This window comes from Puntigrus tetrazona, chromosome 8 (assembly GCF_018831695.1).
Source record: "Puntigrus tetrazona isolate hp1 chromosome 8, ASM1883169v1, whole genome shotgun sequence".
Classification (NCBI taxonomy): domain Eukaryota; kingdom Metazoa; phylum Chordata; class Actinopteri; order Cypriniformes; family Cyprinidae; genus Puntigrus; species Puntigrus tetrazona.
Genome location: NC_056706.1, coordinates 13,994,550 through 14,012,975, shown reverse-complemented (window position 1 = coordinate 14,012,975; position 18,426 = coordinate 13,994,550). Strand labels below are relative to the sequence as shown.

At 37.0% G+C, this 18,426-nt stretch overlaps 1 protein-coding gene across 4 annotated transcripts in view; it reads right to left on the bottom strand.

Annotated features, from left to right (window-relative positions):
- Positions 1-18,426, bottom strand: part of grid2 (glutamate receptor, ionotropic, delta 2) — a 313,350-nt gene that overhangs the window by 124,447 nt on the left and 170,477 nt on the right. For all 4 annotated transcript variants that reach the window (XR_006251662.1, XR_006251663.1, XM_043247756.1 and 1 more), the window contains exons 3-4: positions 15,010-15,294; positions 5,958-6,163 (exon numbers count right to left, since the gene is read on the bottom strand). Coding sequence is in view for 2 of the 4 variants with exons in the window: in XM_043247756.1 (XP_043103691.1) it covers positions 5,958-6,163; positions 15,010-15,294 (491 nt within the window). In the remaining 2 variants the exon portion in view is untranslated. The remainder of the gene's footprint in view (positions 1-5,957; positions 6,164-15,009; positions 15,295-18,426) is intronic.

Sequence of the window (18,426 nt, the reverse complement as noted above, 5' to 3'; positions counted from 1 at the left end):
CCGTTTCCTGCTGCTGTGGAAAGGATTTGTCTGAGCAGCAGAAAAGTTTCTCATACGTCAATCAGCATAAGAGCTCAACGAAGTGCGCACGTCCAAATTGTCACCTTGAATGAACACCTCAAATATAAACTCTCATGTAAATGGGGGAAGAAAGACGCCTGGCGACTATCTAAAAGAATTTAAAGTCATAACTACCTCGCAAATTCCGTTTATCATAACTTTATCATAAGCGACTCAGTTGAAGAGGAAGCAATCATCGCCTCTTGTCTGTTTAACCTTCAAAGCAGATATGAACATCACCCTTTTAGTCATGTGTTATCTTGCCAAGCTTCTGTAACGTCTTTATATATCCTTTATTTTTTGACTTTTCCAGTGCGGATCACACAGATGCTCCAATTTCCCATTTGCAGTGTTTACCTCTTATCCAATCAGAGCTCTTAAGGTCACAGCGAGTGCCGACGGAGTTCACCCGCTGTGTTTGTCTGCTTCTGTGAGCGTGACCTTGGGTGGTAGTTAGAGAGGCTTGTCTAAACATGGTTGCATGTGTGTTTTGCGTGTGCCTGTGTATGTTTGTGTGTGTGAGGACAGGGCCATCAGTCACCACTGTAACCTTGAGCCAGAGTGACCACAGACGTTGATGAGTTAGTGAGGCCTGTGAATCACGCATAGTCCACCGGCTGATGAGAAACAGCAGCTGCCTCGTCCTGACAGCTTTAAATGTAAATAAATGAATAAATATTTTGCTGTGGTAGCGAGAGGAAGGATTGTGGAACTAATGTGCTGATTTTTTGTCAGAGCTACATGGTACAACGGGACTGCAATATTCATTTCTGAAAGCAAAAAGAAAATTATCTGACAAAGCTGGTTATGCTGAAATCTTGCACGCGTCAGACTAGTGTCTGTGTGAAAGATTATTTTCTGGTGGTTGATTATGACAATGTTTGCAAATAATGATAATGAAAGTGATTCACAGAAGGAATGGCTTAAAAACTAGGTGAAATAGATTTTTAATTTAATTTACACACACACACACACACACACACACACACACACACACACACATATATATATATATATATATAAATAGTTATATATAATTTAATAATACACTATAATGTATAAACACACACATAATTAAACTAATAAAACATGAAATGAGCTAAAACCTTTTACATGGACTAAAGCTACCAACTGAAAACTAAAAGTAGAAAGCAAAATTAATAAAATTTCACCATTCTATCCCTTTTAATCTTGCTATGAAAAAATCCCAGTGAGAGTATTTTATATTTTTTGCTACATTCACCTCTGGAACAACTCACATACTTTGTATGGCCCTAACCTTATTATATAAATAATAATGACAATGTAATCCAAGGTTGCATTCTTCTTACAGGAAAAAAAAAACAAACAAACAAAAAAAACTATACATGTAAATTAAGATATAGCATAAACTTCAAAAGGCTATGGTTTGACTGATGCAAGTTTCAAAGTCAGGTGCTGCGCTGCTTTGTTTACTGCTTTTACAGAGGAAATGGTTATATCCCTGGTTATAAACTCTCTCTGTATATAAACCTTCTATTGTTTATTGTACATTTGTAAGTTGTTTTGGATAAAAGTGCCTGCTAAATGATTAAACGTAAATGTAATTAAACTACTGCTGACAGTTGTCAACCACTGTAACCTAATTAATAGAAAAAGCTATACAAACCCATCATGTTTCCTCAAAACACTGTACCTTAATTGTCTACTGGAGCGGATGGTTTGCCTCCATAATTTGACAGCTTGTCAGCGCAAGTGTGATGGACATGTGTCTCTGACTGTTCACCATACACACATCACACAGACAGGCGGCTGGTCGAGTCATGTCCTCACCTCTCGCCTCACTGACACCCTCCATCATGTCTTCCGTCTGTCCACAGAGAGGCTGATCTCCTTCTCTTAAATGCCTGGCTTGGGACCTTTCACCCAAGAAAGACCATTCGTAATCTGACTTCATCACTTTAATCCCAGACTTCCTCTGACAGGTAGCACACGCGCTACTGAATACATTTGAGCTTTGTCTCTGTCTGTGCTGGTTGAAGGTTGAAGGTAAATCACATGCATTATTGCAATTATTCAACGCCCAATAAACAAATCAAATGTTTTCCAAATGCAAACACTTCATAAAGTGTGTGAGCAGGACCCAAAATGACGTGTTTAGAGCCATCAGGGAACATTAATCTTGACACATGTATCTGCCATCGACTGTTTAATGGGGTCCGGTGCACAGATTCACGCACAGTAAAGTTTGTCTGAGCTTGTAAAAGACTCTGTTAGACTTCAGCTATACGAATAAGAGAGCATCAGTTATTTTAATAAATGTGACTCATCAAACTCCAGCACTGCACATTGGAGACGTGTACAATAAAGGCACAGCTTTTTCTGATTTTTTGAGAAACTTCTGAAGGTTGTTTCAAAGGAGACACATTTGGTGAAGCGTAGTTCTGCAACTAATGTGATTCTTTATTTTGTCATTATTAAATACCAGCCCTAGTAAAATATGTTCACAATTGACCATAAAACACCTGAGAAGCAGCTGCATGCTGAAACATGACTTCTAATAGGAGCAATTTGTCTCTAACTATACACAGAATGTCTCTTGAACAATGAACTGGCCTTTAAATCAGCTTTATAGTGCAGACAAAAGACTTAGATAAGCCAGATACTCTGCTTTTATGTGACAGTTCCTGAACAAACCAGAACACTGCAGCTTTAGTTCCAAGACCCGGTAATGAACGCTCACAACAGATGTTTAATAGTCTTCCCTGCTGTGGTGCTGGAAAACCTAAACACACTCACTGCATGCAATCAAAGCCTAGGAAAGAGGCTACAAATGTCTACTGATTCTTTATTTATTAATTTTATTAAATGCATAGTGTAGTGTTAATACTGAATTTTTTGGTAGCATTTTTTTTTACGGTTGCACCTATTAGTTGCTTATTAGCATGCACTTTGCTGGAACATTAGCCATTTATTAGTACTAATTAATGCCTTATTCTACATTACCTTATTCTACGTCCTTATTCCAACCCAATATCTAAACTTAACAACTACCTTGCTAACTATTAATAAGCAGCAAATTAAGAATTTATTGAGGGAAAATTCATAGTAAATAGTTAACAAGTATTACAAGTTATTTTTTTAATTATTATTATTATTATACATTTTTAACATCCTATATACAATATATATTAATGTTGTATTGATAATGATAGCTAAAACAAGCAGAAACATAATATTAATTAAAAGTCAGAGTTGTGCTTATTATACACCACACCTATCAAGACGTGTTAATTTAGTTGATGAATCATTAGTGCCGTACTTTTCGGCAACAACAGTTTTTTCACAGACGAAAATGAGACAATAACAAAGACTAATTTTAAATGACAAGAACTATAATGAAAATCTATTGACATTTTCGTCACCAAAAAAACGAGATGAAAATGTTAGGGAGGGACGATTTGGGATGAGATTCTTTCAGAACAAATGTGCTGCGCCATTCTGAGATATTTAACATTTTGATCTATCCTGCAGGAGATAAGCTTACATACACTTGCTGCACGTCTCACTATGTGGGAGTAAGAGAAGAGCAGGCGTATGGATAAATTTGATGATGCAAGAGAGAACTCATGTAAAATCACTCACTGCTCTTGACTGAATCACTCAGTAGTAGTCCTAAAGATTAATCTAAAATATATGCTTGAAATAATGGATATGGTTAACAAGTTGCTATAAAGAATGCATAATTAGCCTATATAACCATGGTATATCATTTAAAAGAACATGTTTAAACCATGTTCTTGTTCTTTACGAGAAGTGGTTATATTTAACATAATGGTATGTTGTGTGTCACCACAGTTGAATCGGTGTCTATCCTGATAAAACCTTACTTCAAGAAAAAAAAAAGTTCGGGAATTTTAGAAAAATGATTAATTATACTGTAACTAAACCCATTCGATTTCAGCTGATCATATGATATTTATTCAATTAAAACTATACTAAAAATACAAACAATTGAGACAACTAAAATATGACTAAAACTACATTCAAATTTGCTGTCAAAACTGCTGGCAGTGAAAACGCAAGCTTGTTTAGGGTGTTCCGTACCAAATTGTACCATACCGTAATCATACCACTCAGTGGAAACAAGCCAACAGACCTTATGTAGCCCCATTGTGCTGCACCCTTTACTGTTTTTTTTTCTTCTGTTGTTTCACAGCGTGAAGGTAACTTTGTACAAATTTATGAATGAACTGCTCGCTTTAACACCTTCCCGGTACTGACATTTGTTATGACATCTGCTTTGGACATTCCAGTGCACATGATAACGTCTGTTAACTCTACAATAAGTGCCAGCTTATTACTCTTCAACAGTGTTGCTACAGAACTACTTTAAAAACAAAAGTTCAAAAACAAAATGAAGGCTGCACACTTGTTTGTCTGACGCATAAGGTCAATACATGCTACCATTTAGTGATTAGTGTGGGATTACTATGATTTTTCACAATTACTACTGTTATTCAAGACTGCATTAAATTGATCAAATTTGAAAGGAATGAATATTAAATGGTTAGTTTACCCAAAAAATTAACCTGTGATTTATTAGACTTGCTTCTTTCAGAAGAATCCAATCAAATTAATGATAAACATTATCTATATTAATTATTATTATATTATATTATTATATTTGTTCATAAAAATTTGTTCAAATGGCAAAAAGCCACATCCTATCTTTTTTTATTTGTTTTATAAAAGCACAGTGTATCAAACCAGACCTTTATACAGGTATGCATTATTATTAAGACAACAAATATACACAAACAAACATTCCAGCATTGCTAACTTGACAGCACAGTTGGTACCGCTGAAACAGGACTCTTCTGTATTTGTCAAACCGAGATGTCCATACCGTGTATATATATATAGCACAAGCTGTCTAAAAACAGCTTACTTACCAATTATCAATTCAGGTTTAGATTCTAATGTGATGGGAATTGGTGTGAAGTCTGAGTAGCAACACATGGTTCCCAGTGTATTCCTGCAAAATAATTTGTTCCCAAAAGGTAGCCAAGCGTACCGGGAGAATAACATTTTCCCAGTCAAATCCAATAACAAAAACAATAAGCTGCTTTAAATTTTCTGCGAAGATTCCCTGGCTGAAGTGTGTATCTTTAAGACTCTGAGCTCCCCCTGATCAACTTATCATCCCCAGACCCAAGAGTCATTACAGCTGCCTGCAGTCTCAACCACTACTGATGGTTCCTGTCCTATTCCACGTTCAACCAAAATTGGATTTTGATTGCTTTTCACAGGATATTTTTAATTAAAGGCGAATGAGAATAGCATGTGAGATTAAGCAATACTTCATGGTTTAATTCCCAGAGAGAGTTATCAGAGAGAGAGCAAAGACATTTAATGGCTTCCTTACAAATATTGCCAATTAAAACAAGTGACATTTTTCAATCAGAATGAATTACTATGACCCATAGGAAGAAAGGGACTTAGGCCAAAATGGAAAAAGCTAAAGCTTTGCATTATAGTGAAAAAAAGTGTCTGTGTCAGAGTGAAAGTATTGACACATGCTGTATTTAATCTGCCATAAAAGCACTGAAAATATTCAATTTACCATGACATCATATCCTGCCTGGAGCTGTGAGCCTCACAGATCAACATAATGTGAACTAGTTAAACGCCGGTTGGACTGACAGATTGAAGGCCTTGCGTTAAAAGCCCGCTGGCTGGATTTGAGGGCCACTACTTGCATCTGTGCAGTGCAAAGAAATCTATTAGTGTAATGGCAGCCATTTGTATGAAATGTAAGTGTGAACATTTATGGCGCTGGTGTGCAATATGTATTCATACTCTTGTGTGTGTGTGTGTGTGTGTGTGTGTGTGTGTGTGTGCGCTGGAGAATGTACCTCGGTAATGAAGGCCTTTGCTGTGGCGGGGCTCATGAACAGCACAGCACGCCTCAGTGTGTCCCTGTAGCGGTGCAGCTCTTCCACCCTCATGGTGCGGAACATTCCAGTGATCATCATGTTAATATTGGACTCCACCTTCTGGAGTGACACATCCATCCCCTGCTGAGACGTCTGGTCCAGGAAGTTCTCTATGCCGCGGATATCTGAACAACAACAGACAATATAATTCAAACTATATTCATTTTTATGTGACCTGTCACTATCGGCGACACACATATATATTTTTCTTAAAAGCACAGTTGCACTTTTTTGAGACTGTCTTGAATTTAAACACACATCTAGAGATTATTTAATCGGCAGGTTACTGAAAAAAATAGTCATGTAAGATGAGAGTTATTTCTCCTGCTGCTTAACTTTACCTGAGCAGAAATGCTGAAAGGACACAAGCAGTTACAGCGCTCATTCAAACATACAGTGGTGTTTGCCAAAGGTTGTGACAGAAAGATTAGAGAGCGTTATTTCACACTAAACAATAAAGCCAAATGTGACGTTTATTAAAATGAGTTGTCTGACACATCCTCTTTTAAATTTAAAGTTGTTTAAAGATTAACAATGTTTCATAACTGTTCCTGTTATAGTAAACACACAAATGTGGGATGAATTAAGAGCCTTTTAAATGCACATATACTACCCTTAAAAACAACTTTAAGAAATACCAGAAATGAAATCAATATCAGCTATAGTAGGGCACTCCGTATCAGACTGCTATCGCCTGGCAAAATCAACCCATTTTGTTTTCACTTTCACCATTACTTTGACGGCCGTGTAGCACAGGAGCACATTAGCATGTGTGCTAACAGCGCTCAGGAGTGGGCGGCAGCAGAAACCTGTGTAGAACATTTATCACTGCGGTGTGGTGAGGCAGAAGTGCTGTCTCAGGGCTGCGCTAAATAAAAGATGTATTTCACAGAGGAAGAGTTGCTGCACACTCATCCCTCTGCGCAGGCGGCCTTTCCCTACATCAAACCGTTTTCACCGGAGCGGGGAGGCGTTGAGAAAGCAGGATCAAAGCGTCCCTGAAAGATGGGACTGGGGCGAGGGAACCGGGGGGAATTAAGGTGGGGGGTGTTGAAGGTGAGACTGACTGTGTGACAGAAAAGTGAGCAAAGAAAAGAGACTTTCATGAAAAGCATTGGATGAAAACGTCTTTACTGTAGGTAGCCCTTCAGTCACAAGCCGCTGAAAGAAGACTTGATAATTTGCTTATGTTTCAGATGCATAGCTGTAGCAGAACAACAACATGAAATGACTGGAAAATCCATCTTATGCTAATAGCATTAGCTAGCCCACCCTAGTCATTAGCCACAACAGATCATCTTGCATCTGCAAAAACAGATACCAGATGGTCAATATGGTTGTTATTTGAAACCTGGTAAGATCAATGACCAGTTTGGATCAGCTAACGAGCTGGAAAATAATGAAACACACCTATTATTTTAAACTGGGTTTTCCAGAAGGGTACAAACTGCTATTTTCCCAAAATATGTCTGTTAAAACATCATATTTTCAGATTTGATTGTCAGGCTACAGAACTTGATATTTCCTAATTGCTTAAAAGATATATGGGTAGTTGACAAATGAAAATTGGACTCTGTCCTATGGTGTGACATAGCAAAAATGTAGAAAAAAAAAAATACTAATATACTATTAACATACTATAGTAACAATATATATTAACTATATATTCTTTTATTGAAAATGTATGCATTTAAAATGTATTAGCTCAGACAAACAATACTTTTAATAATGTTTTTGTTTGTTTGTTTGTTTTTATTAACTTAAAATAATGTTTATGTAATGTTTTTTAACAAACTATACATGCAATTATGCAAAACTTGTGTTATGCTTTTTCAGCTAATTCTTAAAAAAAAGAATAATATTAACACAAAATTTAAATCAATCATCAATAAAATCAATAAATAGTCATGCATATATTTTTTAAAACAGGTACAGTACAGGTAAATCTAAAAAAATGTGAATATTGTGATTTTATTATTATTATTATTTACATTATTATAAACATTTAACTTTGATGACTAAAGTGTACATATCATAAAAGTGCAAAACCCAGTATCTCAAAATATTTGAATATTTGAGTTTCATTAAATGGCCATCCCTACAATAGAAATTACAGGTATCTCTTGTTCTTTAATGCCACAATAATGGGGAAGACTGCTGACTTGGCAATGGTCCAGAAGACGATCATTGACACCCTCCACAAACAGGTTAAGCCACAGACGTTCATTACTGAAAGGGTTGGCTGTTTACAGAGAGCTGTATCAAAGCATATTAAATGCAATGTTTACTGGAAGGAAGAAACTGGGTAGGGAAAGATGTTCAAGCAACAGGGATGACAGCAAGCACAAGAATACTGAATGTTACTCAGTGGTATAAGGTCCTCCTTTCAGATAAAAGTAAATTTCATTTGGAAATCAAGGTCTTGAGTCCAGAGGAAGACTGGAGAGGCACAGAACCAGTGTGAAGTCCAGTATGAAGTTTCTAAAGTCTGTGATTGTTTGCGGTGCTGTGACATCTGCTAGTGTTTGTTCGTTGTGTTTCATCAAGTCAAAAGTCAATGCAGCCCTCTGTCTGGTCATTTTGGAGCACTTTATGCTTGCATCTGGTAAAAAACTTATGAAGATGCTGATTTACTTTTCCAGCAGGACCTTAGCACTTGCCCACAGTGCCAAAACCACTTCCAAGTGCTTTCCCGACCATGATATTGCTGTAAAAAGCCAACCAGCATGCCTGACCCGAACCCCATGTGGAATGTGTGGTATATTTTAAGAGAGCCAACACACAGTGGACCCAACACAACACAGACAAGCTGAAGGCTCAACATGGCCACCAGGGTGATCACTTATATGTCACTCCTCACTGATGCTGGACTTTGTGTTAAAGGAGCCCTGACTAAGTATTGAGTGCAAAAATAAACATACATTGAAGAACTTTAACTTTTTCTGCTTTGCAGATATTTTTGCCTATTCTAATATTTTGAGATTCTGGCTTGTATGAGCTATAAGCTGTAATCATCAAAATCAAAACAAAAACAAAAAATGTTCAAAATGTTTTACTTTACATGTAGTAAATCTAAAATATATATGAAAGTTTCACTTTTTGAAATCAGTAAAAAAAATATATATGTTTTTCACGATATTAATATTTTTTAAAGATGTACCTGTAGTTACATTACAAGCTACTAAAAAAAGGAGCTATGCACACTGAAGTTAAACAGGAAAGGTTTTAAAAATGGAAATTAAAAATATAATGCCAATTAAACATGGTATTGGGATGGTGATATTATTTCCTCAGGTCAGACATAAAAAATGTACAGTGCTATACTGGAAATCATATAAAGTACCTTGTTACTGGAAAAGCTACACTGTTAAGAAAATAGGCGAACTGCTGTCAACACTGCTGAAAAATGTAGTCAAGTTAGTAGTGTCACTACTCAAAGTTAATTACCTCCCAACACTGCTGCAAAATTCTCTTTTGAAGTACCATTTAACTGAAATGCATTGTTTTTAACTTTCGCACGCAAGAAAACTCGAATCAGAGTGGTTTGGCTCTTGGCTTAATTAGCAGGGTCAACGCCGCCTGCACTTGCACTGAAACTCTGTCACTCGATGCAGCTAAAAAGGGAAGACGAGGACAACATCCACAGCACGCCGGAGGAGGGTCAAAAGCACCGGTGCCTCCATCTGTGCACTGGATCCAATTTAAAGCAAATCTACGGCTGCGGTTCTGCTGGAAATCTCTTATTGGGTTCCCCTGCTAGTGTGGAGGGCAGGGCTCCAGCAGACAGCAGCTTGTGTTTATAGCGGAGGACACATAGGGGGACCCAATATGGTCCCTTTGCTGGAGTGGCATCTGGGTAGAGCTGTTTACGGCAACGTTACACTGCTACGATATTGCAGGATGGGGCTGCAGAAGGCAATGGTGTGTTAATGTACACTGCTTGTTATTTTTCCAGTTACGACTCCATGAAGTCGGGACATTACAGAGCTCCCATTTAAAGATGAGGAGCCTGCTTGGCTTTATTACTTCTGTCTTAACAGCAGAGGTTATAGTGAGAGAGACTAATACAAACAGACACACAGCACAGCAGTAACGCACCAATGAGGCCCTTTTCATCTGTCAAAAAATACACATGTAATTATAATCAGCATTAGCGTCTCCATTATTATTACAGACTCTGCCCTCACGTTCCCTGTCAGAGAGTCTCAGTTTGAACTCTAAGCATTACCAGCACATGCTACTGTGCTCAACTTTAAAATAATAACTTTCACACAAAGAACTCTGATTAACAGCTCTGCGACATCTTGTGGAAAATTACGGTCAAGCTGATCTTCTAGCAGGTGCTTTAATTCAACTTACAATGGATATGAGGTATATACTTTAATCGTGAACTGTGAACTGAACCACTGCCAACTAGCCAAACTTTGACCCCATGATTTCAAACTGAAAGTTTGTTCTATGCTTCATATAAATACAGTTTGAGAGCAATAATCATTATTCTACAGATAATCATATTTTTTTACAGTAAAAATTAAAATGAATGTGTAAATCGGCATGTAAACCTGAGGTCTGTAAAATCTCTTATTCTTACCAAGGCTGTTTATATGAATAAATTCAGTAAAAACAATAATATTGTAAAAAAAAACTATTATTGCAATTTGAAATATGTGATTTCTACTTTTATGTGTTTTAAAATGTTAAAATTCTTTTAATTATAAGTGTTAAATATAGTATCAGCATGTTACAAATTGCACCAAAAGACATAATGGTTTTATCTACTGTTTACCAACAGTAAAGGGAAATTTCTATTTTTTTTTTTGGCTTTGATATGATAAACACACACAATACAAAAGCCAGTTAATTAATTGTGCAGACACAGTCTTTATAATTTAACCCTTAATATTTTTCCACACACAGTATTAAAGTTCTTCCTTTAATACATAAAAACACACAGCTGCTTTTATGTTTTAGCAAACAGGGTCGCAAGGAGATCAGCATATTTGGAGGTCCTTGGAATCAAGTAATCTTGAAAGCCTCCTAATAGGGAACAAGGGTAAGAAAAGTTTCAAACTACTCCTCTAAAGTCCTCCGTCTACTACCTACAACAGAGAAATCAATTGGTGCTGGGCTTGATTAGCGTACGTCCACCCCTGCCTGAGACTTAAGTCACTCAAAAGCTTGACACGAGTCAATACATGCCAGTTTCCGGTTCGGTCTACTGATTACTGATTAAAGGGAACCTGCACTATTTTTGTCTGATGGGAGTTCTTTAAATCAAATTCCAGAGCTAGATAGATGCTCTGACTGACACAGTCATATGTGGCCCGGTAGGAACTGTGAGCAGAATCCAAAGGACCGGATCTGAGGCCCGCAGCTGAGCGCTGATTGAGTGAGCTCTCACGCTGTGAATCTCCCACTAGCTGCATCCTCTCTACTGTGTTTAATGTTTCCACTAGGCTTTACGACACTAGCGAATGACAATGGGGGCTAAAAACAAATCTTCATGTCGCAGTTCATCTTGCTGAGAGAGAAACAGGCAGAGGGAGACAGAGAGATAGAGGATGTCCCTGATGGAAAGACCAGCATGTTGCTTCAAGACGGGTTGTATATTTTGAAAACTATACTAAGGAATGTTTGTCGTCGGTAACGGGGAAATGTATAATTAAATATATTCTTAATTCTGACCCACCCTGCATTACAGCAGGCGACTGGTTATCGCGAGAAGATAACAGGGTCATTGGTCTAAATCGTTATTAATTATCTCTTCAAAAGAGGGACTCAATTTCCTTTATCTTTTTCATCCACGTGTCTGTTAACCATGAAATCATCTCATTTGGACTTGCTGCACATTAAATTAACCTTATCCTGGTCTGGCAAAGTGCTGGACAGGTTATTCTAATATTATAAGTGCTACACCATGGCTATTCAGACTGAATTTATGGAAGGTGGTAATCATTATTAGAGGTCACAGACTGAACCTTAAGCAGTGAGACAACACATTATGTTAAACACATGTCTTCTATTACCTACCCACATAATTTAAATTCAGAACAGGAATTCAAATTAGAAATTGACTTTTACAAATTGTACACATTATGTTATATATAAAAATCATTTACAATTGCTCTGAATCACTACTTCTTATCTTAGTAATTACAAATTGCATTTTCTCTCCATTTCTCTTACATTTATATGTATTCTGCTGCAACGTAAAAAAATAAGATGTAAATAAAATAGATTATTGGAGATTATATTAGGTTATTATATTATATATATAAATACACACACATAGTCTTAGTCTACAAAATTCTGAATCTTAAAATTTAAACTTCAAAATTTCATGTTTAATTCATTGTTACAAAGGTTTTTCTTTGTAATACTTTGTTAAATTTGCTAGCCATTTATGAGTATTCATATTTCACGCTGGTGGATCAAAATGCCAAAAGGAGAAACAGGACCAAGAGACAAAAAAATACAAAGTAGGAAAATGTATAAAAAAAACAGGCTGTTCATCATCTGATCCAAAGTTTAAGACTGATCCTCGAACCAAATTAAAGCCCTTTCTGATGCTGACTGCAGCCCAATAACCATAAGACAGCATCTGTGAGAGAGTGGTTTCAAGAACAGACACAAAGGTTTTTTTTAATTTGCAAGAGAGCAGCAAAAATGGGACATTTTTGGACCAGCCTGCTTGTTCCCCTGATATTTTTTGGTTCTACATCTATTTTTTTTTTTACAACTATTTTAGCAGTTGTGAAATTAATGTTTTACTGAGTTTAAACTCAGCACTGATAGCGTATTCAGAGAGCACTCGCTTGTGCTCCTCAACAATCCTGCCACACTCAAGGACAGAAAGTCTTTGCCATCAGGAAATCACGAAAGTGTTAGTGCCTGAAGAACAATGACATGAAAGCCATACCAAAAAGGTTGTTTTGACCAATTTTTGTTTGGAAACCTCAGTACATTTTCTTTTCTTCATGATTCTTTGATGAATAGTGAGAGTTAAAAATAATTCATTTGATCCATTTAATGCATTTTTTCATAATAAAATTATATATTTTTTTTATTATAGACTTCCCAAATTAATGGCTAACAATGTTTTTTTTTTCTTGCAGTTAAAATCCATTTGCTCAAAAAACTCTTCTATTTATTTCAAAATACCTTCAATTTATGAAGTCGCATACAGTTACAGCAGAGGACACTTAACATAGTGAGGAAAACCTCTTACTTTTTAATTATTACTATTCATTTTATTTATTTATTTTTGCGACTTCTGCAAGCACCACTTGAAAAATAAGAGATACCAAGAAGGCACAATCAGTTTACCAGTGAACTCTCTTTTGTCCAAGTCATCTTAAAAAGCCAAAGCAATTTAGGAACACTTTGTACTCTCTGAAAGATCCCTTGCTCAGGAACCAGCTAATCAAATGTCCGAGGACTCTATCTTGGGAGTCGCTGGTCAAGCCCTCCACACACTTAAGGCAGGGAAGAAGGAGAGGATCTGTAAGGCTTCATTACTATATAGCTGCCCAGGGCACATGGTCCTCTGGACGTGGCTGAAATCATATCCGTTTGTCTTCGGGGACAGGTACTTATTCATCCGCACCTTAACCTGCTGCAGCAGAGCGTGCCCTCCAGAGAGACCATCAACCATGGAGTTCTTTTCACACACAACTACGCTCCATTCCACCATCTTATATTGCGCTCCCTTTTTCTCTTTAACACAAATGCTCTGTTCCAAAATGCAGTAAACTACCTACAGCGTCAAGATTTTAAGGCGTCTTATGTGTGCCAGAAAGCAGAGCTTTTAATTATGCTGCCTGCTGAGATACTTTGTTTTAGCATTGCATGGCTGTGCCCAAAATTGCAGGTACATCTTTTAATAACTTTGCAGCTGTTATAAAAGCATCTTCTATATAGTGTGGATGTGTGTACACAAACCTAGTCTGGTTGCACTACAATTGTTATGTTGCCATTGTCACGTGACCTACCAGTGTCATTTGTGTCGCTTTACTGCCATACACAAATCCTCTCAGTTTTAAAGATAACAGATAATCAGGTTTTAAATGCAAGATATTTAAAGTGTACCTGATGTATACTTGCAATAGTTCCACTTTAACACAATCAAATATACTTCAGTATCTCTTTAGTTGGACTTCAGCAATACTTCTGCACAATTAAAATGAAAGTAGTTATTGACTTTAAGTGTAGCAGTTTAGAACAGTAAAAAGTACAGCTGCACTGCACATAAATATGTTAATAACCTTACTAAATGTATTTCAAATACATTTTAGTATTTTTTCAGTAGGGGAAGTTATGACTACAACATGCATTTTATGACAAGCTTTATTTTACCTCCTATCAATCTGCCTTCAGTTGATGGGGGTAATTAGCTTTACGATTGTGGAAAATATGGGGCACCTTGATCAATGAGAATGGCTTTAATCTGGTAGCTGGGTAAATGCTTGACTAACTGCACCCGCGGGCAAATCCTCACCCTCACCTACTCTACTCCCATCAAAGCCTGCCACACCAAAAAACATGTTTAACTTGTTTACCCAGTTTGCTCAGTCAGTGAAATGCATTGCAAGGCCAAGAGAAACGCTATGAAATGCAATGGAAAAAAAAGCTCAAGGGAAGATGTTTGCTGAAAAATAAATAAATAAATGAATAACAGCTTGAGGCCTCTTGGACTTAAAGGCCTGTGGGCAACAGCCCAGCCGGCTCTGTGGTTAATCCGTCAATGCCCAGAATCTTTTTTCCTCACTCACAGTCCATGCTCTTTTTTTCTCAAACACATTCAGAAAAATTGCCTTAAACACATAATGAGCAATGGAGGTAATAATGCTGTATAATTTCCTCTCGGTGGTGGTAATAAGGGGGTGTTAATGTGGGGTCACTGATTGGACACACTGCGAGAGAGCTCCTTACGGCCGTTTACTACTGCCATCAGTAAATTGAAACTACTCACCATAGTCAGTGTCGTAGAAGATAATGAACTTCTGCCAGGTGTACTCCATCACCACTTGGAAGATGACATCATTTAGGTAGACGGGAGGCCGGACGAAGAGAGTGTAGTCGTCTGGTTGGGCACGACTGGTGGGTGGGCAGCTAGAGCGAGGAGTGCCAGCGGGTGCCCTCTGGATGAAGAGGTGCGGGATGTGCATTGCGTCAGCTAAAGACTGCAGCGACCCCGCGGACATACAGCCGATAGAGCTGACCAAGGCTAAGATACCTCTGTTCATCAACTCGCAGGCTGTGGGCGACAGAGAAAAAGAAAGGAAACAAGATTTATAATAACTAACTTAATCTTAAATTTATCTGATTTAGTTTTCCAGAACTTCACGAAATGATAAATAATAGGTGAAACTCTAAGTAACAAAATCACACGCTAGTATGCATATTTGAATAAAATGGCAATGTCACTATAGGGAATGAGAGAAACTTTATATTTCTTTATTTATTAATGTTTTATAGCGGTTGGCTGGTTTTAAGGCATATTCACACCAAGAGCAATAATTATAAAGATAACGAGATTAGTGTCCACCAAGGGATAATAATGTTCTGTTAATTTTAAGTGCATGCTGTAATTGTCATGTATCGCATTAAATGTTCAAGCTCTTTAAACGTGAGTGGATTCTGATTGATTGTTAATGTTTTTACTGTTTATCAGCTGAACAAAAATGTTCCGTTGTCATGTAATTGGAACAATTATTACAATTCTATAGTTATCAAGCACAGTCAATCTGGTCTGTTGGTTGGTTATCAGTTGTTTATGAAGATCAGCCACTGCCTAGCTAAACCGGATAAACACTTAGATTAGGTTAAAACATTTAAAACATTTAAAAACATTTAAACATTTAAAATTTCAGAATTGCTTTTTTGGGTGAGCTATACCTTTAAATACAGACCTCTCTGGGAGACCTTATTACACCAGCTAAGACCAGCAAAGCAGGTTAGTTCAAGTAGGTTTCTAAAGCAGATGAAGCAGATTAAATAAAAGATACAACTTTCTGAGAGAGTTTAATCATTCGAGCTGTTTAACAGCTAATGCACCGCACGCTGTTAGCATGCTAATTAATCCACCAGCATTAAAAGCATAAAAAAGATAAACAATTGTAGATAGGTTTTAGATATCCCTACATGATATACACAGGTCTCTAGCTCTTCAAATAGATGTAATTTCTATGACACCAGACAAGTTCCATTTTGTTCAGTCAAGTAACTATGTGGATTGCCATCTTGGAAAAATATATTTTATCGCTCAATTCCTGAGCATAATCACAGGCTGGCAGCCAAAGGTGGTGGCGATCAATATATCTTTACCAATGGCTTTAATTGCAACTGCGCAAATATGATTATTTCCCCTCTACTTAGAGCTTCATTAACAATTGAGCCCTTTTTGAGAGACTCTCATCTGAATACCATCAGACAAAAAACATTTGGGAATCCATCACACAGGCTAGGGTGTTTATGGAAAAATATACGAGAAAGCCAGCGTCCTTCAGTATAAATACATAGTTTGAAAATTTAATTTGATAAACATTCCATTCATAAGCACTTATACGATTTGCATAAACAGATGCTCATCAGCGCAGATGCAGCTTTAAGAGCGCTGATTGGTTACTTCCTTTTTTTGGTGCATAAATGCTTTAATGCTCAACTGTTCTGATTGACTTGCTGCAGTGATTTCTATAGTTACACTCCACAGCCTAGAGCATAACTCCATTTTATAATGAAGCACAAATCTATTTCCAAAGAAATGAAAGTCCCTCCCACGAATAACCTTGCCCTTTTTGCCCTTGTTCAGTTTGTGGCTCCCGGATGTGCAGTAAAGCTGATGTCAGACATGAACATTCATCTCACTTGACTCATTTTATTTAGCGTAACTGAAGTTGGGGAAAGTAAAATGCAGTATGTCGAAGTGGGCCATGGAGCAGTGTAATTTTGCCAACTCTTGCAAAAAAGGAAAAAAAAAAGAAATGAAAGTGTCAACCAGGGGCAGAACGAAAGGAAGGGAAGACGCAAACAATAGTGCTGAAAAAGCAAACTGTGAGATGAAATGGACAATCGAGGTTCATTGGAAAACGTGCCTCTACCTACTGTACATTTCTTCGAAACTACATACAATTCTTTTTTTTTTTAAATGAACACTAGTGGTAGTTAAGCACACCGACAAATTGAATTTCTTTTCACATAAATGATGCTGACAGGGGCAAATTACTGATTAACAAAGACTTACTTTTGCACAATCCCTTGCATTATACTATGTTATGACTTCAAAACACTTTTACCATAGAACGTGATTTAAAAGTAAACTTGCTTGGTAGCTCACCTGATACAGTACTGCACTTGTAATGTAAAGTGCTTTCATGAAACCCAATCACCATCAAAACAGATCATCAAACGAGATTAAAGTCTAGTATAAGCAAGCTAAATATAGAATGGCTTTTATCTTACGTTTGTTTTGATTAGCACTGTCATTTAGGTTTACGGAAACTGTAGTACATTATTTTTTTTAACTCAACCCACCATTGAAGCACACTGCTTTTCAATCCACTACATTACTGACAAACCGTCTTGTGTAAGCATGAGTGACGATGAGACAAGCATGAGTTCTGATATAAACACAAGCACTGATGTAATGATGCAGATGTGCAGATCAGCTCTAACATCTGCTGTAAAATAAAAAAAAAACATTAATTCATGATATCATGCAAAACTAAAAATTAGAATCAGTGTGATATGCAGATCACCCGCACCTGTAAAGTTTGAAGTCTACACTACAGTGCCAATAGCGAACAGCATCATAAAATCTCCATTTTTGATTTAAAGCCTCTACAAAAATGCTAGCAACATTTAAGAGCAAAAGCGATCTGTGCATCAACTAGTAAGAAAGAAAGAAAGTGTTATGAGTTATGAATCTGAAAACATGCCTCTTTCAAAACAGTCCATTTAAACTCAAACGCAAAACAAAAGGAACTGCCAATCATTCTAAAAATACACCATAATGAAACCTTGTCATTTGATCCCACAAAATGTGTGGAATTATAATGATTAACTTAACGCATGCAACTTAATTGATTAAATGCAGAAGTTTTAAGCTGAATAAGCCGAGCTCCAGTTAATAAGATCTTGTTTAATGAGGTAGAGCGTTTTGCACTGCCCCCCGTTATGGATTGGACTGACTGAAAATGGAAAGTCTGGCTAATCCTTACTTATTAAAGCACTTCTGTGAATTAGTGCTATGATCTGTCAGTGATCCACATTCCTCTTAGGTCTCGCTAACTATGTTAGCGAAAGGCAGCGTTGATCAATCATTACAAATGAAGTCTTATGATTTAGCCATTTGTTTGATTACATATGATCCCATCAAGTCTTGATGTTG